The 20,816-nt window shown below is 44.6% G+C and overlaps 1 protein-coding gene across 5 annotated transcripts in view; it reads right to left on the bottom strand.

Annotated features, from left to right (window-relative positions):
* Positions 1–20,600, bottom strand: part of PWWP2A (PWWP domain containing 2A) — a 30,422-nt gene extending 9,822 nt beyond the window's left edge. The window contains exons 1-3 of one of the 5 annotated variants that reach the window (XM_071570319.1): positions 19,907–20,600; positions 8,350–9,317; positions 7,384–8,079 (exon numbers count right to left, since the gene is read on the bottom strand). In XM_071570319.1, coding sequence (XP_071426420.1) covers positions 7,643–8,079; positions 8,350–9,317; positions 19,907–20,541 — 2,040 coding nt within the window. In that variant the 5' untranslated portion in view covers positions 20,542–20,600 and the 3' untranslated portion in view covers positions 7,384–7,642. Of the gene's footprint in view, positions 1–7,383; positions 9,318–19,906 lie in introns of those variants that run through there. The other 4 variants (XM_071570322.1, XM_071570320.1, XM_071570323.1 and 1 more) reach the window with 4 other exon arrangements.
* Between the last annotated feature and the right edge of the window lie 216 nt (positions 20,601–20,816).

Raw genomic sequence — 20,816 nt, 5'->3', positions numbered from 1 at the left:
AGCCCCCTTATATCCAGTCTGAGCCCCTCAGCTTCTCAGCCTCTCCTCACAGGGCTGACTCTCCAGACCCTTCCCCATGGAGTCATCACAAGAACAATCCCCAGGAACAAAGGTGAGAATACGTGTGTCAGGACAAGCACTGACAGGACTTACACCTTTCCCTGCTGATGTACCACTGAACTCATTTCATGGCCACTTCACTGGGAGCCACCACTGGAACAGGGATTCTGATAGTTAATGTGAAAATTTGTCTCAGTCCTGTGTATTCACTGCTGTCCAAAGAGAAGTCCTGCCTTTGAAACTATTTTGCTTTTCTCTCCAAAGGAAAAGCATAAGGACAAGAGGCAGCCCAGAAGAGGGAGAAAGGGCAGCCCAGAAAGACAAGGAAAGCAAAAATAGCAGCACATCTCAACAAATCCTATGAGGAAAACAAAGCTCAAAGCCATGATCCCAAATTTAAATAGTTGCAGTAACATCTATGCAACTTCCTACGGGACTAATGTTGTGTCTGCATCAAACCCATGGAACAGAACACCAACTGTGATTTCACTGCTGCAGATTCCATTTGTAACCAGTGGAGAGGAGTTAAACCAAGATTCCCTTTCAGATAATGAGCTACTAAAAGCAACCAGAACTGTTGCATTCTTTTACAGCCCCAGACAACCTTCAACAGCAGGGCCTCAGCTACGAGGACCACCAAGAACAGCAACACATTCTTCTGCGTACGTGCCTAATTCCCCAAAATATAAATATATAACACAGCATCAAGAATTTCTAAAATGTGGCCAAAGTTTTTTCATTTAAATTTACCAGAAGAGATTACCCCTAAATCCCTGAACACTTGAAAAATCTCAAGGAAAAAGGTTTGGGGATTTTTTTTGCATTAACTAAACTTCTAACTAAACCAAAACTCTTTGAGAAATCCAGTTTGCATGATTTAGTTCCTTTTCACTAGAGCTATCAATTACCAAAACTGGCATTTTAAAATCCTGAACCACTGCTGAGGCACAATTAAAGACCAGTGTTTCCTAAAGCCAAACAAACATCATACACTTTGCTAAATAAGAAATGATGCAAAATTAGCATTTATGTAAATATTTGCTCAGAATTGCATCTGCTCGCTCTACTGACAAAGCCAGTCCCCTCTTTCCCTTTTTGCACCTGTTAAAAGAAGGCAAGGACAATTCTGTCACCTGAATTGTGCTGTGCTTCTACTACAGAATTCCTTAGTGCTGGTAACTACCTCATGAGCACAATTTGGCCTTACAAATCATGGACTCATAGCACATGCCTGGCATGTGTAGGGATATTTCCTATTCATGTTGCATATCTGACATCAAAACCATCAGTAAACAAACATGAAAACTGACCTAGATCTGTTTTTTTTTAAAAAACAACCTAATTTAAAGTTGCTCTGTTATATAAATTCCATCATCCAAGTAGGACTTTGCACTGAGGCCCCTGGCAGGAGGTGCAGTGCAGGTTCCCTCCATGGGGCAGCTCAGACTCCAACTTATATTACACCAAGTGTGACTCCTGCAGGACTGTAACCAGGACAGGGCACACTCTTCATTAGAGGTGTATTTCTACACAGATTCTGTTTTTCCAAAACCAGGACTGCTAATAACAAAATGACAGGGGCAGACAGATCACCTGTTCTCTCCCACTCCCTGCATTTGGCCTGTTCCTGACAGAGCCTGGGCTGATTCACTGTTTTTAAAAACCATGGAATAACAAAAAGAGCACCCAGAGTTTCACTATAACAAATGCAATAAATATTTTAGTGCTTAATTTTAACTCCCTGTCTTATTGCCAGTAATATTTCCTGTTCTAGCTGCAATTCAACAGGACTGTGTTTCCCTCTGCACCAATCCCACAGGTATTTACAGACCTGGAATATCCTCCGTTCCCATAGTCCCTTCTTCCTCCTCTCGACTAAGGAATGAAATCACTGGTATAGAAACTGACTTACAGTTGTTCAAAATATGCCTAGTCCTGATTTGGGAAACAACTTGTCAAATATGTAGCCCAAATAAATCCCAAGGATCTGTTTGTCTTCACGTACTGAACGAGCAAAGCCTGAATTTAAACTCGCTCCAGGGGATCCTCATTTGTTCCTGAGCCAGCTCCTACCTGCAGACTGTTGTTAACATTATCCCCTCGGGCCATGGCAGGAAGAGATCAAAGATGACACATCCCATCGGCACAGCAGTCACAGTTCCCAGCCCTGGGCAGGTTATTCTGCACACACGACCATCAGAGTGGCCTCCCTCTCAGATGTGCTCAGGTCTCCTGAAGTACAAAAGCCCTGACCTATCAACAACATCCATTTTCCAGCCCCTGCTATTCCTACCTTACACCAAGAGCACCAATTGCTGTTTTCTGGGGAAAACAAAGAGCCCTGGATCCGAGTTCCCTTCAGCAATCAGTACTTGGCACTAAGGTTGCTCCTGTTGCTCCAGGGAGTTATCCCAAACTGCCCCATCTGGAAGCAACAACAAAACTGTGCAGAGAAAAGTACAATAATAAGCAAGGCACCAACTCCCTGTCACTATAGTCATGCTGGGGAACTGCTTTTTGCCTCGTGTTCACACAAGGGCAGTTTTGTCACAGTTACATTTAAGAAAAAAAATCATAAATTAATTTGAATTAAAAGTCTGGATTGGTACCCATATCCCAGGTAATACAGAAGACTGAAATGTGTATCATAGGAAACTATAACCTGGTATCAGGATCTAACAATTAAACCCCAATAATTAAGAGGTATTTCTGACTTGGGGAGGAACTGCTGCTGTTTGGCAAAACCCACCTACATCACCATGAACAATCCTTGCCACTGAGGTCAGAAACAGCTGAGTTCAGAGCAGAACAAGTGTCTGGAAATCCTGGGAGGATGAGCAGGAAAAAAACACCTTACAGGGGGATCTTATTTATCCAAACAGCCACAGTATGAATGCACTGACAGGGTGACACTGTGGGAGGGATCTATTTAAACTAAATATAAACTTGTCAGAGAGAACAGCATCTCGCAGGGTTTAATTGTTTAGTAGGAACCTGCTGTCATAATTGTTAAGGACACGGATCATAACAGAGGTTCTTTCTCCATTAGGGATTAGGAATAAAATGAGGGCGGATATTACATCTCCATCTCACTATTCTGAATCGAATGGATCTTTAGGTAACTTGTAGCTACAGAAGTTTCCAGTGTTACAGACCTTTTCCTGTCCTGATGTTAAATATGGACGATCCCTGACCACATCAGAAGCTTTGTTAGTTATACTAAACTTTCCTTTTTAAATAGTCAGTCATTTTACTGAATGGATTGTGACACAACACACTGCCATCCCTCTAAGCATGAGCTCATTCCACTTACCTTCCAGCTCAGTCTGTATCTAGTGGAGTGGTCCCACTGCACTGACTGAATTTCCTGTAGGCATTTACTGGAATACAACTATAAAGAAAAAGATGGACTGAAATAGCCTTTCCCTGATTATCAGTCTCCTCCTTGCCAGAATTCCTCAGCCAAGGAGGCAGCTCTATTTTTTTACTGTACTTCACAGAACAGGCATAAGGACAGATGATAATGCTGAGAAGCAGCTACTGAGATTTACTTTCCAAAATTCATGTTCCTGTTCTACTCTGACAACTTGGAGGATGCAAATGGGAATCAGTTTCAGGATTTAAGAGAGTTAACCAGAACCAAGCCTGAGGCTAGCAGTGCAGAAAGCAGCCCTTATCCCTTCCTCACTTGGGCTATTCTTAATCCTAATCACAGTTAGAAACTACTTGGAAAAAAAATATTTACAACATATTCTGGGAAAAAAAAGTCTTTTCAGCCTTGCACAGAATTGAATCACCCCCATTAAATCCCACTCCTGGGCAGGGAGCGGGTGGCTCTGTAGGTTTCAAACTAAACATCATCAGAGATGATTATCTCACTGAAGTGTTGACATAAAATTACAACTCTAATTAGAAAAATAACAAATATTTGTTCAAGTTCCTCCATGACTCCAGAGATATACAAGCATCTCCCATTGCTTCCAGCTTCACTCCTGAAGCTCTCACACCTTCAAACACTCCTGGGAAAGGAAATCTGTCTAAGTTTCAGAGTAACTACTCTCTCCCAAAGCATTTTAACTGAAGCTGAAGATCTTCAGAGGAGCAGAACGCTTGTACCAGAAACTCATCACCCCCTGTCACACTTTCCCCCTGAACTGAAAAGCCATACATATTCAACAGCTCCACTGGGGAACTTCATTAAGCCAAAAAGGCATCATGTGCAATTTATTCTATTAAGCTGATAGAAAAGTAACAGTCACCCTTTCTACTGCTGTTTGCCTTCTCCAGGCAGAGTCACAGCATCAGTTGGGTTGGGAAAGACCTCCAGAATCAGAGTCCAACCTGTGCCCGATCCCGTCCTTGTCACCCAGCCCAGAGCATGGAGTGCCATGTCCAGTTGTTCCTTGAACATCTCCAGGGACTGGGACTCCACCACCATCCTGGGCAGCCCCTTAAAATGCCTGACCACCTTTTCCACCTTTTCTTGCTGATGTCCAACGTGAAGCTTCCCTGGCACAGCTTGAGGTTGTTTGCACCCTTTGCTCAGCTTCCTCACACAGACTGGGCACAGGCAGCTCCTGGAGGGAGTTCACGTAAGTCACTGTAAGTCATTTAAAGAGTCACTCCAACTTGGAGCTGTGTCCCAGCTCCAGCACCAGCATTCCACACCCTGTCGGCAGTGCTGGGAGCACACAGGCACACAAAAGTGGGGGTTTTTGCAGTTTGCAGTTAACCAGCACCACACTTTGTCTAAGCCTTTAAGGCTCATCTCACACTGCCAGAGCCACGGACACAAACTGCAACCAGGCTTTGCCTTAAACCCAACACTTCACCCACTGCAAACTCTGTTACCTCCAGAGCATTTGCTAACTTGGAGTGAGAGGAAAATCATGGACGAGTATGAAGAGGGTATTCTCAACCTAACGTAACATGGAGTTGTAAATAAAATAATTTATTTCAACAAATCTATTTATTTTGAGACCTGTTAAGTCTGAAGCAACACAGAATTTACACTATAAAACTACTTAAAACTGATTGACTACTGACTCTTTAAATACCTTTCATAAACAGTTCTTTTGAACATAATCTAAAGAAAGCCCTCTCATACGTATTGCTCCCCCAGTGAACACCTGAGCAAACTTTGCCTAGTGCTGCTCTAATTTTATATAAATTAAGAGTACAAAGCTTCCAGGACTTCTAATAAAAAAAACCAATGCAAATATTGATTTTGTCACTACTTGGTTCAGAACAACTAAATTAAAACCAGTTCACTTGAACTTTTAAACCTCAAGGAACTGGTGTATACATCTGACCCACCTTTTATGGGCTCTCAATCTAAAAAGCAGTTTGCTTTAAAAACAAAATATGGCTTCTTTACTTAAATAAACTGTTTCTGTTTGCAGGAGAGAATAGATAAAAGTGAAACAGATTTTTTTCTTTTTTTTTTTAACATTATGAAATTTATTGTGTGTTTATCACATTCAAAAAGCATTGACCAGTGGAGTTTTTTGGGAACTGTTAGAATGCCAAGGTAAAACTGGTAGATTTGGAAGCTTAATTGACACCTAATGACTGTCACCTTGAGGAAAATTTGAACAGCCATGTGTTTAGAGTTTCAATAGTTCTGTGGGCACAACAGAATAATTTAAAAAGGTAAAAAAAACCTGAATGTTTTGGGAAGACCAGATGGTATCATGAACACATGAAATTAAATTAAAAATATTTTAAGGGTTTGATGATTAAATCCTTACCCCCATTTTCATGTCTGGTTAAAATCTGATTTCAGCTTAAGTTTTTTACATCTGTCATGACTGCCTACATTGGGCAATTCTGGAAAATCCAGGATGAATATTGCTTTGGGATGAACGGTGGAAGACTCTTCAGAAGGCTCTGCAAGGCTGAGGCAGGAGTGGGGTGGAGGCGAGACAGGAATTCACATGGTCAGATAAGGACCAAAACTCAAAGGAAAAAAAATAGTCAAGTCAATTGCATGAAAGTGCCCCAACACTGAGCAAAAAACATGCAAGCAAAGCTGAGGTGGCAGCAGAGAGTGGGTCTGACTGGGCTGCATAGATGGAAAACTGAAAACGCTTCCCCACTGTACAAGTGACCTTATCCAGTCTCTGTCCAAACAGATCAAAGCCAATTAAGGGAGAAATCTGATAAACTTTACAGAAAGCCCTCTACAGAGCTGGTTCTGAAACAAACGGGACAGATAATTGCTTAAGCTCCAAATTAAGACTGAAGTATACCAATAGCATTTACATCAAGCAGTTATCTTTAAGAATGCATGAAAAAGGACAATTTACTTTTTTAAGGGTGTCCTCTAAATCCGGCATACAGATAAAGTACTCTGACATCCTGGATTTGTTTCAAAGCTTTTTGAGAAACACACACAAATAACTGAGATTTAGTCAATTTTATTTACAGTTTGTTTTTTTACATTTCAGAGCATTACACAATTACATATTCTCATTTTCTGACCTGCAAACAGATACCTTAAACGGAAATATTAAAAAAAAAAATGAAGTTAGATACATCCAAAATGCAACAATTACACATCTGACAATTCACAAAGTGTAATTTACTAGGATGTATCCTAAGAATTTAGGAACAACCAGTCAGGAGAAAATCTGACCAATTTCAGCAATCGATTATTTACACATTCAAAACAAAGCCTCTCTTAATCTAAACCTCCAGGCAAATGGCCTGAAAGATTTCTTCAGGAAGAAAGACCAGTATGATTCACACCTATGCAGCATTAACAGCCCTTGATCCCAAACACTGAGCGACTCCTCAGCTTTGTCTTAGAGCTACAGGCATCCCTCGACTTCTCAGACCCTGAAGTGATATAGTTGTGCCCCATGTGCATAGAAAGGTTGAGTGTTCAAGTGGTCACTACAATAAAACCCTATTTAATCTGGTCTTTAAGTCACATGAATTCTTCTTCCTTAAAAATTTCAGCACATCTCTAATGCCATTTAACCCGGCCTGTGTGGATCAGGACACGCCTCCAGATGTTCAAGCTTGGAAGGCTTTGAACCCATTTAGACTGGCCAGAATAAATCCATTAGAGACTAGTTAAAATAATCTTTAAAGACCATTTAGACAAGGCTTACACTTCTACACGTCCCTGATGGGCCACCTAATAAAACAAAAAAGTCACAGCTACTACTTCCATCCCTTGTGTCAACCCTTTGCCACACAGCAACTAGTTATATACTGGGTAGAAACTACTAAAAAATTCCCTGCAAATCAGCTGCCTTTCAGCTGAGGCTATGGCTCCTATGCATCAGGTGGTTGAGGAGGGTTTTTCTTCTCTTAAAAAAAAATTCTCACTTGAAAAATGCTGAAGTCCTCACTTTAGGCTAATTTTGATTGCATGTTCAATTTGCTGAACTGTCAAGAAACCGCTACAAATGGAACGAGTTTAGTATAAAAAGAGCAGTCAACTGAGTGCAACTTCTGACTCGCCAAGTCCTTCATGGTAGTTCCCTAACTATGCTATGGATTTGGTGGAGCCTCCAGGTTTCTTGCCTACCTTACCTTCCTCCAGGTTTCTTGCCTACCTTCCTTGCCATGTTCACGTTTCAAACTGCGTCAGCAGGGCCCGAACCTCGGGGGTGAGCTGCTTGGCAGCCTTGGCTGCCTCTGTGACGGCCTTGCGGTACAGACCCTTTCTCTTCTTATTAAAGCGCAACTGGAAGCTTTCTAAAAAGGGGGAGAGCTGTGCAAGAGCAAGGAAGGATGTTGTAGTGGAGCCGAACCAGGAGATCCGAGCCTCCTGCCGCACTAAGAGGCCGTTATCCTTGCGGCTCACCGTTATGGTGAGGATCCGGGCCGGCCACCAAGGGAAGCCATAGATCTTAGCCCAAACAATGTCCCCTACACATACGGTCCTGCCATCTGGTGTGACACATTTAGAGACATTTTTGGAAAAGACTTCTGTTTTCAAGGACTTACTGAGCTTTTTTTCTTCCTTCGAAGAGAAGGAGGAGGAGGAAGGTGCATGCATGCTGCCTGGGGGAAAATCAAAGCTTTCAGTAGAGCTACACTCGGAGTTGGTGGATTTCAAATCATCTGTGCTATCACTACTACAAACTGATGCACTGGAAGAATCAGATTTCTTTTGATTAAGGGTCATGTAAACCGTTATATTGCTTTTGCTGCCTCTCTTGCCCAGTGTCTGGTGCTCATCCTGATCAACAGTTACATGCACTTCACTCGTGACCTCACTGCTGGCCTCTTCGGGGCCTTCTGAGGGGCTCTGATTTTCTGAAGGGGCCTCACCTGCTGAGCGGGTGGAGGAGCAGCGAGACTGGGGCTTAGTTGCCATCTTGCCACTCTGTATTTTCTCAAGTCCTGTCTTGAGAGAAGAGGAATTTTCTTCATTCCGATACCTTTGTGGTTTTAAACGCAATCGGGGTGGGAGGGAACCTGAGCTGGTGTTCTGGAGACACTGTGTGAAGTGGACCTTTGAATGTGCATTTTTGGAAGAGGAGGTTGCACTCTGCTTCTTTTGTGCCTTTTCTTTGGCCATTTTCAAGACTTCCCGAGCTTTTGCATGATCCATGTTTTTGCTCTGGAGAACTTCTTTTGTATTTAACTGCACTTTTGAAGTATTTGCTTGTGCGGAAACTTTAACTACTCTGCTTCTGCCATGGGCAATATTTGAAACCTTGACCACAGCGTTCCTTTTCTGGCTTTCATTTTGGCTTTTTCCATCCACCTTATGGTCAGTCTTAAGTTTTTTATTCACAGTAGTCACACTCTCGTTTCTTCGCTTTTTACTGTCCTCATATTTTGAAGAGTCACTTGCATTGCCACCCTTTTTGATTTCCTTTTTTTCTGGAACAACACTGTTTTTGCACTTGTCACACAAGACCAGCCGGGGCCGCAGTCTGATCGCGTTCATGATCGAGGTGGGCTCCTCCCTGCACATTTTACGCTTGGGCCGCTTGATTTTGCGGGGTGGAGGTTGAGGTATTGACTGGTTATACGTGTCCCTGATAAACAAAGGAGGAGGGTACGGTGCTCCCTCGTGGAAGAGGGGAGGTGGTTTAGAAGTCCATAGGCTCTTAGCTATGCTGGGCTCTGCTGGCTGTGTGAGGGGGGAGTCGTCAGGGACTGCAGCGTCAGGCTCGCACTTCACCGGCGCCTCGTCTTGGAATGGTTTGCTTTGGAGCTGCATGGCTTCAGGTTTGTCCTTGTATTCCCTTTTAGGAAATATGGTCACAGGGATTCCATGGGGTCCAAATCTTAAAGAGAGGAAAAAAAAGAAATTTAATGTTTTGAGAGAACTTTTCCTGTGTGTGTTACAAAGCATTGGAAGAGCTGACTGTGTTAGGTAGCCGGCATTTGGAAGACAGGGATCCCAGGAAAATTCATATCCAGCCTTAGGGGAAGCTCTGAAAAAGCAGGACACCAAAATAAAGTCAGTAGAGAACCAGAAACAAACAACTTCCCTTATCACTTTCTCTTGTATCAACAAGATGCTTTGAAAATGTAACAAAAATGTCCCCTAAACAGCAGTAAAAGAATTAACTTTATACCTTTAGAAAATGCTTATAAAGATACAAACTCATCCCATCGACTCCAAATCTATCCAAGATTATTTTCCATACCAAGTCAACTTTATGTGAAGCCATTTTCAGTGACCTTTACAAAATCCTTCCATTTTTAGCATAGCAGAAAAGGATGAATGTTTCAGGTTTCACTGAGACTGCACTGCATAAATCTTTGCATTGCACAGAGAGTGCCATCACTCTTCATCCACCAAAGCTCAGCCCTTGGATCGTCTGATGCATTACAGCTCACAACTCGCCAGCCTACTAGTTTTGAGTTTCTCCCAGGAAAACCACCCTATTTCAACTCAATACAAACCATTCCTCTCTGTTCTGTGAGCAAACAAGATTTTAAACCTTTCCCTGCTTTTCTCCAGACTAGAATTGCTCCTGCCCCATTGACTCACACAGAACTTCCCTCCACCCTCATCTCTCTTTTCCAGGTTTTTGTTCTACTGCCTCACAAGCCAAGTCAGCACAATTACCACTGCAGAGGCATAAAAAACCTGATGGAAAGTTCAGCACATGGCTGACACTATGAAGTCAAAGATGAGAACTGCACCTTACTGTCACTTCCTTCAAGTACCTGCACAATACACAAGCTGAAGAACAGAACAAACAAAGTGGAATTTTTATCTAAGACACAAATTTGCTTTACTAAGACACAAAACCAATCCAGACAATCTCTGAAGGCAGAGTCTGCCTCCCAGAAGGTACTGTTTGAAGAGATGAACCAGAATCTCCCACCTCTGTCTACCTACAAATGGCTGAACTGGGGAATCAGAGAACATTCATGGACATTGTCTGGTGCCAGTTACGTACCACACTTCTCCTGAAAATGGTGTGTCAATACATAAAGGCACGACAAGTCAACACAGTCCACCTGCAGCACGAGACAAATTTGGTAAAAGCCAAGAGACTGTGCATGATTTCCAACAGCTCAGTGTGTGGTTCCCTCTCTTTGGCCTCACCCAACAGCACATTGCATCCATACACATGCAGTTTTTAGATTATCTCTGTTTCCTTCTCGGAGAATCAAGTTCTCCAAGTTACACAACTTGGAAGAATTACATGAAAATTAAGGAGAGAAAACAATGGCAGAAAAGCTTTCATGAAACAGTAAATTATACAGAAGACAATGAAGACAAAGAACAAGGTAAGAAAATAAGAATTTGTTTTTCTTAAGAGAAACAGCAGGATGAAGACATGAGCTTAAACCTGGTTCAAGACAAGGCATGACACAGCACCCAACTACTTCAACAGCAAGCACAAGGATTTATTGCATGTACCAGAATTTCAAGCCCTATTCTCACAAGTCTAGTTGGTGGACCTTGAAGATAAATGATTCTCATACAACCACAATAATAAATTCTGCTACACCAAGTACAGGGTTGAAATAGTAGTGCCACATGTTCATAGGCTAGACATAAAACTGCAAAGGTATTTGGTTCATCTGCTACAGAGATGAAGGACTTAAAAGGCCACTATACAAAAAAAGGTTAAAAAAATTCAAGCAACACAATGCACTTGTACCATGACATTTACTGATCTTCACATCAGTCAATGACTGGTCTGTAGGTCACCTCTGAAGAGAAACCATTTCAGTCACTACATCACTGAGACGACCCACATATTTTGTTTGTCACCTGCTGCATGTTTAAGTACTATAAGGAACTGCCTTGTCTTTATCCTAAGAACAAATTAAAGGCTGTTTTTATAAATATATACTTAATTACTGTTTGCTTAAAAAAAATCCCTTGGTGCCCAAGTTTCAGTTGCTCCTTGTAGAGCCTCAGTCCTGACTAACACTGACCTCTCACCATCACACTCCATGCAAGGAGTCACTGACAGAGGACCTAAAAGTGAAGTGTTAGAAAAAATAAACTAAGGAATAGGAATTTCAGTGCAATTCAAGGCAGTTCTGCAAAGCAGTGCACTGCTGCTTTGTACTTATGCCAAATCAGAACCATCTTCCATGCTGCCAATTCCTCTCCTATAAAGGTGTCCCAGCACCTTTTCCTTTGAAAATGCACCTCTAAGAGGGGATGGTGTAAAAAACTGATCTGTAAGAGCCGTCTCCAAGTACCCAGAGCAATCAGCAGGATGCAATCATGTATCACTGTGATATACATATTCATTGAAGGTATTAATAGCAACAGAGTACCAGGACTCTTTAAATAAGAGGCTAATGGGGTAGACGAGATCAATTCTGGCAGTTCACTGATACTTACAATGAAAAGAACTTTCAATTGACCACGATGTGCAGACAGAAATATGGCAAAATGAGGCTTTATTTCCACAGTTTGTCAATTAACAGCAGCCACGGCATCTAAAAGCCAGTTTGGACACCCAACCCAGAAGTCTGTCATTTAAAGCCATGTAGTTCTGTATGACAGACACGTAAACTTAAGTACTTCAAGGAAAGTAAAACCACTTTTTTCAAATCTCAATCCTACAGCAGAATTACTACAATGAACACGTATTACTATTCAATTTGTATGTAAAATAGCACAGTTAAAGAGTATTTTTAAAGAAATAAACATGAGATAAGGAACAAATCCCATTTAAACCTCTAACTGTATGTACATAAACATCTAAACAATACACCCTGGGGCAAAGTGGTTTTACTTTACTATGTTTAAGTCTTAAGTTCTCCTCTTTAGCCTTCGATGCCTGACTTTTAGTTGGCTATTAAAAGAAACAGAAATGAAAAAGCACCTTGTTCTGCCAATGAGAGCCAAAGGGGAGAACCCACTGAACCAGTTCAGAACTATTTCCCATTTGTCTGTGGATACACTGAATTAACACCAACAAAGCACAGTAACTTCCAGTGTTTAAGTGTTAAATGAAGTCTGTTGTAAATGACTATGATCAAAACTCATCTTCCCCACTGTCAGGACTGCAGCAATCTCCTATTGCCTATTCCTGCATTGCTCTGGCACTCAGTACCACCCTTAGTGTTCTGCAAAACCCAAGACAAGCAACAGCTGAGGCCATTTTTCTGGCATGGATCAAAGCTCCAAGACTGAATGCTGGGAGTGTAATAATGTGAAATAACGTAGAGCTAAAGATATATATGTCATGTATCTAAACTGAGGGTTTACATTATAATATTCAATGTAATATACACTTAGATCACAGCTCTTTGAACACAAAGTATTGCAGAACTCCTCAAAATATTCCGTATTCACAACATATGTTATGCAACAATCTATTTTTAATGAAGGATTTACTTGGTGTGATAAAGCACAACATGGAAGACGTTGCTTTAGGTGGCCGGCACCTTCCTGAGAAAAGCATTCCCACAAACCAAGCACTCCATGTTTTACTCACCTCCTGAGCAACGCAACCCCAGGGTAAATAGACTAGAAAATGGGTATTTCACTCAGAGCTCTAAAAACGTGAGAGCTCTAAAAGGACTGCAGTGTGAGGGACTCTGGGAAACAGCATGACATAAAGAAGAGATGTCGCCTCATCAGCACAAACTCTCAGCACCAAGGAAAGTCTGATTAAAGGTATCATGGTGCAAATCAACTGACGTGTGACAACCCACACCTAAACACACCAGTGGGAAGCTCCCCCAGGGAAAGGCACAAGTTTTCAGCCAGATGCTCTGTCCTGAAATCCAAGCTCTTGTTTCTGGCAGTTTCAAGACAAGAGCAAGGCATGCACAGAACTTCAGCTTTTCAGAGTGACTCACAGAAGTCCACGTAGTCAGGATGCTGAGGCAAGCTCTGAAAAATTATCCAGTGTGCAGACAGAAGCTCTGGCAAGAGAGCTTATAAGACTGAAGGCAACACACACCTTTCCATCAGAAAGGATTTACAAGTGAATTCACAAAATTTCCTTTTTTTTTGGTAATCTGAAGTTCTATCAAGAATGTAAAAGTAAACTTTGAAAGATAAAATGCTTTGAGTTTAAGCTTTCCACTACCTACCATAATTTTACTGGCACCCCTGTAAAGCTGAAGGTCTGTTTAAACTGAAATTATCTTTTAATTTTAATATCTATTGCATTTTAGACACTTTGCTGATATATATGTTGATCTCTTTTACAGCATTACACAACTGCAAAATATTATTAGTAAGATAAAATACCTTGAATACACACCATGCACATCCCAGTCAGGCCCAAGACACACAGAAGAGAAGGACTCCATTGATTAATGGATGAACTTAAAGTCAATTCAGTGCCAAGACTGACAAGATTCATCAGTCCCACAACTGAAAGTAAAAATGAAAGCAGATGGAAAATTTCATCTCTGACCTGTCTCTCAATACCTTGAGCCAAACCAAGGAACCCTTGGAAAGCCAGGACAGGTCACGCTGCTGGAATACAGGGAGGAACACTCTATTACATCCCAGTGCCACAGAGAACAGTTGTAGACTACGGATACTTCAGGAAAGGAAAGTTTGAGGCACAATCCAGAAGCCAAATTTACCAGGAAGGGCTTCCTGGTTTGAGAAAGGGAAAAGTCACACTCCTTGTACTGGCTCAAAACCAGCAGTGGGACGGCCGTGTTTGCAGCATTGAGGTGCTTCATAACAATACCAGCAAAACACTAGGCCAGTTTGGCAGCTATTTCCACTTCCCAAGAAGAAAGTGGGAAATGAGAAAGCCTTTAAAAAAAGCATTTCATAAGTAACCACAAGTAACATTTAAAGTTTTGGATGCAGATACATGAGAAACACTTTTCACAGGGAAGCTGAAAAGCTACAAAATCAAAGAAAATGTTGAGTTGAGTTGAAAGAAACATCACAAAATCACCTGATCCAACACTTCATGGAGGGCCAAGAAGTTCGAGGCCAGGCTGGACATGGCTTGGAGTAACCTGGGCTGGTGGAAGGTGCTCCTGGAACAGGATGAGCTTTAAGATCCCACCAAGCCCAACCATTGGGGTGTTTAGCCTGGAGAAGAGGAGGCTCAGAGGTGACCGCAGCACTGTCTGGAACTCCCTGAAGGGAAGTTCCAGCCAGGTGGGGGTTGGTCTCTTCTCCCAGGCACTCAGCAATAGGACAAGGGGGCACAGGCTCAAGCTCTGCCAGGGGAAATTTAAGTTGGAGATCAGAAAAAACTTCTTTGCAGAGAGAGTGCTCAGGCACTGGAATGGGCTGCCCAGAGAGGGGGTGGATTCCCCATCCCTGGAGGTTTTTAAACTGAGATTGGCCGTGGCACTGAGTGCCATGATCTGGTAAAGGGACTGGAGTTGGACTTGATGATCTCAGAAGTCTTTTCCAACCCAATCCATTCTATGATTCTGTGATTCTCTGACTCATTCTAACCCCATCACTAAGGGAGGCTCCATCTGACACCTCATTCAATAAAACCTCTGTCAGTCAAGTACAACAGTGTAAAACACTCTCTTACGCCCCGCCCACACTCACATCACACCCACGGCTTCCAGTGCTCTGGGGATCATAAAAACAAATGTCAAACAAGTGCTATGGCTGCCCCTTAAATGCCAGAATCTCACCAAGCTCCTTTATGCTTCTGAGAAGCTACAAACGAGAGCAGGTGAGGAGTGCAGAACACCTTGCAAACCGAGTGTAAGTTTTAAACCAAATCAAACCAAACTCAGCCCCCACACAGCTCTGAGCCACAGACATTTCTTTACTGCTGAGAATGCGCATCACAGAACATCAGGACTTCTATAAAACTTAGACCTTCCCTAGACAAAGATGACCAAATGTTGTCCCTGTTTGTTAAATTTAAGAGCAGGGAGAAATGTGCCACATTTTTTTCCAATGAGACTTGTGCTGTTTCCTTCTCACATCACCTTATTCTTTTGCAGGAGAAAGCTCAAGGAATAAACTGGGAAAAGCACAGGATTCAAGAGTCACCAAGAAAGAATGCTGTAACTGAAAACAGCTTCTAGGATTGTAGGAATTGGAAGCTGCCTATAAAAGTTTATTTTCATCACAGAGTTCATGCATACCTTGCTGCAAAAATCCTTCCCTGTATTCCACAACCAAGCCCCAATAAACATATAATTTCAAACACCTGCCTACCAGGAATACACTGGACATCTTTTGGATATCTAAGGCTTTTAGGTCACAAAACAACTTTTTGCTGGTTTTCTCCCTCAAGAACTATTATGAACACACAAAAGTCAGACGAGAACTTGCTTGAGAAAAAGACAAAACACTTATTCATCCCCTCTTTAGGATTAGAAGAAAAATTTTAGTCAACTGATAAAGCAATAATAAGTCCAAGTCCTGACTGTTGCCAAAGCAACAGAATATAAATTTAATCCCCCCCTCCCCTAATCTTTGGGAAGTGAAAAAAGACATGAAGAAATAATTACCCTCTCTCCAGAAAAACAAACTAAAACCAGGACTTGCTAATCCTACATTTTAAGATTTACAAATGCTCACCAGGGGTTTCCTTACCACCTCCTTACACTAATTCTGAGCCAGCAGGTGGGATGAACATCTCCTGTCCCCTGAGCAACCAGTGTCAGGCAAATACCAGATACAGACAGATTGCAAGGACTTCCAAATCCCATAGAAACATGGATTGATTTGAGTTGAAGGAACACTGAAGCTCATCCAGTTACAACCCCCCTGGGCAGGGACCCCTTCCACCATCCCAGGTTGCTCCAAGCCCCATCCAGCTTGGCCTTGAACACTTCCAGGGATGGGGCAGCCACAGCTCCTCTGGGCAACCTGTGCCAGGGCCTCACCACCCTCACAGCGGAGGATTTCTTCCCAATATCCCATCTAACTCTGCCCTCTGGCAGTGGGAATCCATTCCCCTTGTCCTGCCACTCCAGTTCCTGATTAAGATTCCCTCCCCAGCTTCCTCAAAGGCCCCTTCAGACACTGGAAGGTGCTCTGAGGTCTCACTTCAACCTTCTCTTATCCCATTTTCTGCTGATTTTCAAAACTTCCTGTGCAGCAGTTTCACAAACCTGCCATTAGTACAGCCAGAGAAAACAGCTCCTTAACTCAAATCATGTGGGAATAAAATCCACTGAACACTGAAGGGCTGGTGTTGTAAACTCCTGAATGGACATCCTGTGTACAAGGGGTAGGAGAGGCAATCAGGCCTTTTATCACTGACTTCACAACAAAGTCTGCAAGAATAAAATGCAGTCAGTGCAACATCTCAACACTGAAAAAGAATTTAAGAAGAAAAACGGCAAAAAACTTTAAAACCAGAAATATATGGGGCCACTTTTGCTTTTCTTTCACTGCAAAGTTCAGGTCATTCAGAACATGACTCAAAAAGACCTTTTAAAAAGAGTCCAATGAACAGGTTTTTAAAACAGTCATTTAAATTTGTTCTTCTTAGCACTGTATGGAAGTAGCACCTTCACTGCTCTGGAGAGGAATGAGAAAGTAAGATCCAAAAAAGGAGCAGGAATTATTTTCTCCTGAGTATGCAAACATTATTAGCATGTGCAGAGAACACATCAGCCACTTTTCCAAGCTTCTGAATGAGTAAATTGTAACACAAATTTTCAGCTTTACTTAATAAGAACTGTCAGTCTCAAAATGTTGATCCCTTTGGCATTAGGGAAGTTTGTACTATTATTCCCGTGAATGAGGCAGATTTCAGGAACTACCCATCTTCCAAAATCCCAGAGTTGTCATGTAAATGCATGCTGGAATTTAGGAATGCTGGAATTCTTTTTTCTTTTTGGTCCAGGGGAAAAACTTTTACAAGAATTTCAGGACCTGCCACAGATACAGAAGGACGTTCCTGAAATTCGTTCATGTTCTGCAATTCCACATTCTGCTACACCAAACAAAAATAAACAGCTATAAGAAAAAACTGACCTCTACAGTACCATCCTTTAGTCACCTCTGGAAATCTTGGCCACTCAGATAACACCTGTCTTTTAATATTTCAATTTCTTACAGGCAGCAACTTCTTGGACTACAGAAAATAGTCCAGTAGAAACAGAGCTCGTTTTCCACTGCATTTCCTGCTCTGAGGTGTCTGAACAGAGGCTTCTGTTGTCTACCAATTTTTAGTTGTCACCAGACAAATATTACAGACCTTATGTCTCAAAACTGTTCTTCTTGTCCAGTCCCTCTGTAGAGCTTGGCCTTTAGAATTTACATTTCACCTCCTGGATTCCCAGGTAACCTCTGAAGGAAGATCATATGAATGGAGAGAAAGGAGTAAGTGGTTCCACTGCAAAGAGAGTCTGGAAGGAACAGCCCAAGCCTTCCCTTACGGCTTTCCCACAGTTCTCACTGCAAAGGATTGTCCCAGGAGCTGTTCCTGGAACCAGGAAGAATGGAGATGCTTCCACCAAGGCACTGGAGCAGCAGCCACTCTGCAAACCTCCTTCTGCTGCAAAGGGTGACAGACCTGCTGCGTGACAGGAGGACCCTCAGTGCAAAATAACCTCGGGAAACGGGGGATGTTTGTGGTCAGTGTGTGTTTGGGAAGGCCCAGTCCCTGTCAGCAGGAAGGGAGAACTGGCATCTTCCCTCCCCTCTGGAAGCACAAACCATGTGCCTCACCCACCTGACCAGGGCAAGAGTGTCATTTTGCTGGTGTAACTTCAAATCTACAAAAGAATTAATGTTACCACGACTGTGACTTAATTTCTATCCCCACCTGCCCCGCCCTGAAACGTTGTTTCACACTGAAAGGAGTGCAGTTTGCAGACCACATTGGGTACTTGGCTTCAAAAGACAAGTGGGTAGCTTAGCATTTCATACCTCAACAACCTGACAAATTTAAAACTTAATTCCATGATATCATCCAAAACCTGAGTGTCAGGAAAGGCCTTGGGTGACGACCCAACCACACAGTGACACCCAGGCCAGAAGTGCTGGTCCTCAACATTTTCCTTTTAAGAAGCACTGACAATATTGATATTGTTGGACATTATTAAACATGTAAAAAGGAGTGATAAAAGACGTATGTCTACGCATGCAGCTTAAATGTGGGGGAGAAAAGTGCTGCACATTTTGTATACCGATTATTTTAAATAATAACCTTGGTCAGATATCACTTTTCTCTCATGTCTTGCAGTCCTTACACGTCTATGAAACAAGCACTAAGATGAAGAGATATTTTCACCTGTAAATAGTCATTAAATTGTTCATCAGACACAATGATTTCTGGCCTCCCAAGAACCCCTTGCTAAAGGCAGGCAATGAAAGGCAGGCAAGCCCCAAACCCAACAGTCTGATAAGGCTGTCTGGTAACTTACTTGGTGATACATAACAATTCCCCTGTCCAAAAGGGTATTTAAGAACCATTAAACTTCAACTCATTCTTTGCATACAAGGAGCAATTAGTACTAATTAGTAACTGCAACAGCCTGGCTTGAAAATTCGGAGAAAAAGTAACTACTGAAAAATAAGGTTACCCAGGCAATGTAAGGAAGAAGGAAAGGAGAAACTAATCCCTGGGTCTGTTTCGTACAAAGACTGGAATAAACGCCAACATCTGTAGCTCGGGTGCTTTTCCCAGCCACCCAGGGATGCTGCTGCGAGCACGATGGAAACCCAGCCAAGCCCAAAGGCTGTGACCATGTGCTCCCCCTCGCCCATCTTTCCATTCCCACTCCCCGGGCCATGCCCACCCCCGACTGGAAGGGTCGAGGAGAAGGAGGAGGATGCCCGGGAAATGATGCTCCGCTCCCCGGGGAGGACGCGAGGGCAGGAACCGCTCGGTCCCAGGCGGGCCGGGGCCAGGGATGGGAAAGGATGAGAAGGGATGAGAAGGGATGGGATGGGAAGGGATGGGAAGAGATGGGAAGGGAAGGGAAGGGAAGGGAAGGGAAGGGAAGGGAAGGGAAGGGAAGGGAAGGGAAGGGAAGGGAAGGGAAGGGAAGGGAAGGGAAGGGATGAGAAGGGAAGGGATGGGATGAGAAGGGAAGGGATGGGATGAGAAGGGAAGGGATGGGATGAGAAGGGAAGGGATGGGATGAGAAGGGAAGGGATGGGATGAGAAGGGAAGGGATGGGATGAGAAGGGATGAGAAGGGAAGGGAAGGGATGAGAAGGGAAGGGAAGGGATGAGAAGGGAAGGGAAGGGATGAGAAGGGAAGAGAAGGGAAGGGAAGGGATGAGAAGGGAAGGGAAGGGATGGGAAGGGATGAGAAGGGAAGGGAAGGGATGAGAAGGGAAGGGAAGGGATGAGAAGGGAAGGGAAGGGATGAGAAGGGAAGGGAAAGGATGAGAAGGGAAGGGAAGGGATGGGAGCACAGCAGAGGCTGCAGCCGCCGCGCCCCTCGGTCCCTGCCCGGGCAGAGCCCACGAGGGTGCCGGGGGGCTCCGGGTGGGGGGCTCAGCCGGCTCCCCCCCGAGCTCTCACCTTTTCGAGAGGTCCATGAGGACCCCGGAAAAAAGCTTCTCTCCTAGCCGGAACGAGACCACCACCGCGTCCTCGATGACGTGGTCCAGGGTGACCCGCACCTCGGAGCCGGGCAGCAGCGCCGGCGCCTCCGGGGCCGCGGCCACCGGCGGATCGGGCTGCACGGCGGCGGCAGCATCCGGCTCCTCCTCCTCCGGCCGGGCCGGCTCCTCCCCGGGCCCCGCGGAGCCCTCGGCAGCGGGCGGGCCGGGCAGCGGCGGCTCCCGGGCCGGCCCGGGCGGGCAGGGCTGCGGCGGCCCCGAGCACTCCGGCCCGGGTGCCGTAAGGGGCTCGGCCCGCGGCGACTCCGCCCCGGGGCTGCGGGGCGGCGGCGACTCCTCCGTCCGCCCCGCGTCTGGCTCCCGAGTCCCGCCGGGGCTCCGGGCGCGCTGCACCGGCGGCGGCTCCTCGGCCTTGCCGCCGTCGGCCTCCTCGCCATCCGGCACCGCCGACTCCACGGCCTCGCTGACGGCGGGTGGAGGGTCCGCGCCGGCCTCGCTGCCCGGGATCGGCTCCATCTCGGGCTCGGCCTCGCCGGCACCGCCGTCCCCCGGCACCGCCGCAGTCGCCGCCGCCTCCGCAGCCATGGCCGCCATTTTCTCCACCGCCTCCCTCCAGCAGCGGGAGCGACGGCCACGGCCCGCGGGGAGGGAGAGCCCGCCCCCCGCGCCCGCAGGTGGCGCCCTATTGGTGGGCGCGCCGCGATATCGCGCTCCTACTGGGCAGCGCAGCTGTCCGTCAAGCCCCGCGGGAACTTCTCGTTGGCCGGCGGGGGCCTCATTCAGCGCGGAGCCGGGACGAGGGAGGGGGCGTGGCTTAGTCCTTTATAGGCCGCCGAGTGGTGGAGGGGCGGGGCTTGAGGGGGTGCCCT

Source organism: Pithys albifrons, chromosome 15 (genome assembly GCF_047495875.1).
Source record: "Pithys albifrons albifrons isolate INPA30051 chromosome 15, PitAlb_v1, whole genome shotgun sequence".
NCBI lineage: Eukaryota > Metazoa > Chordata > Aves > Passeriformes > Thamnophilidae > Pithys > Pithys albifrons.
The sequence above is the reverse complement of the archived record's forward strand: the minus strand, read 5'-3'. Positions and strand labels throughout refer to the sequence as shown.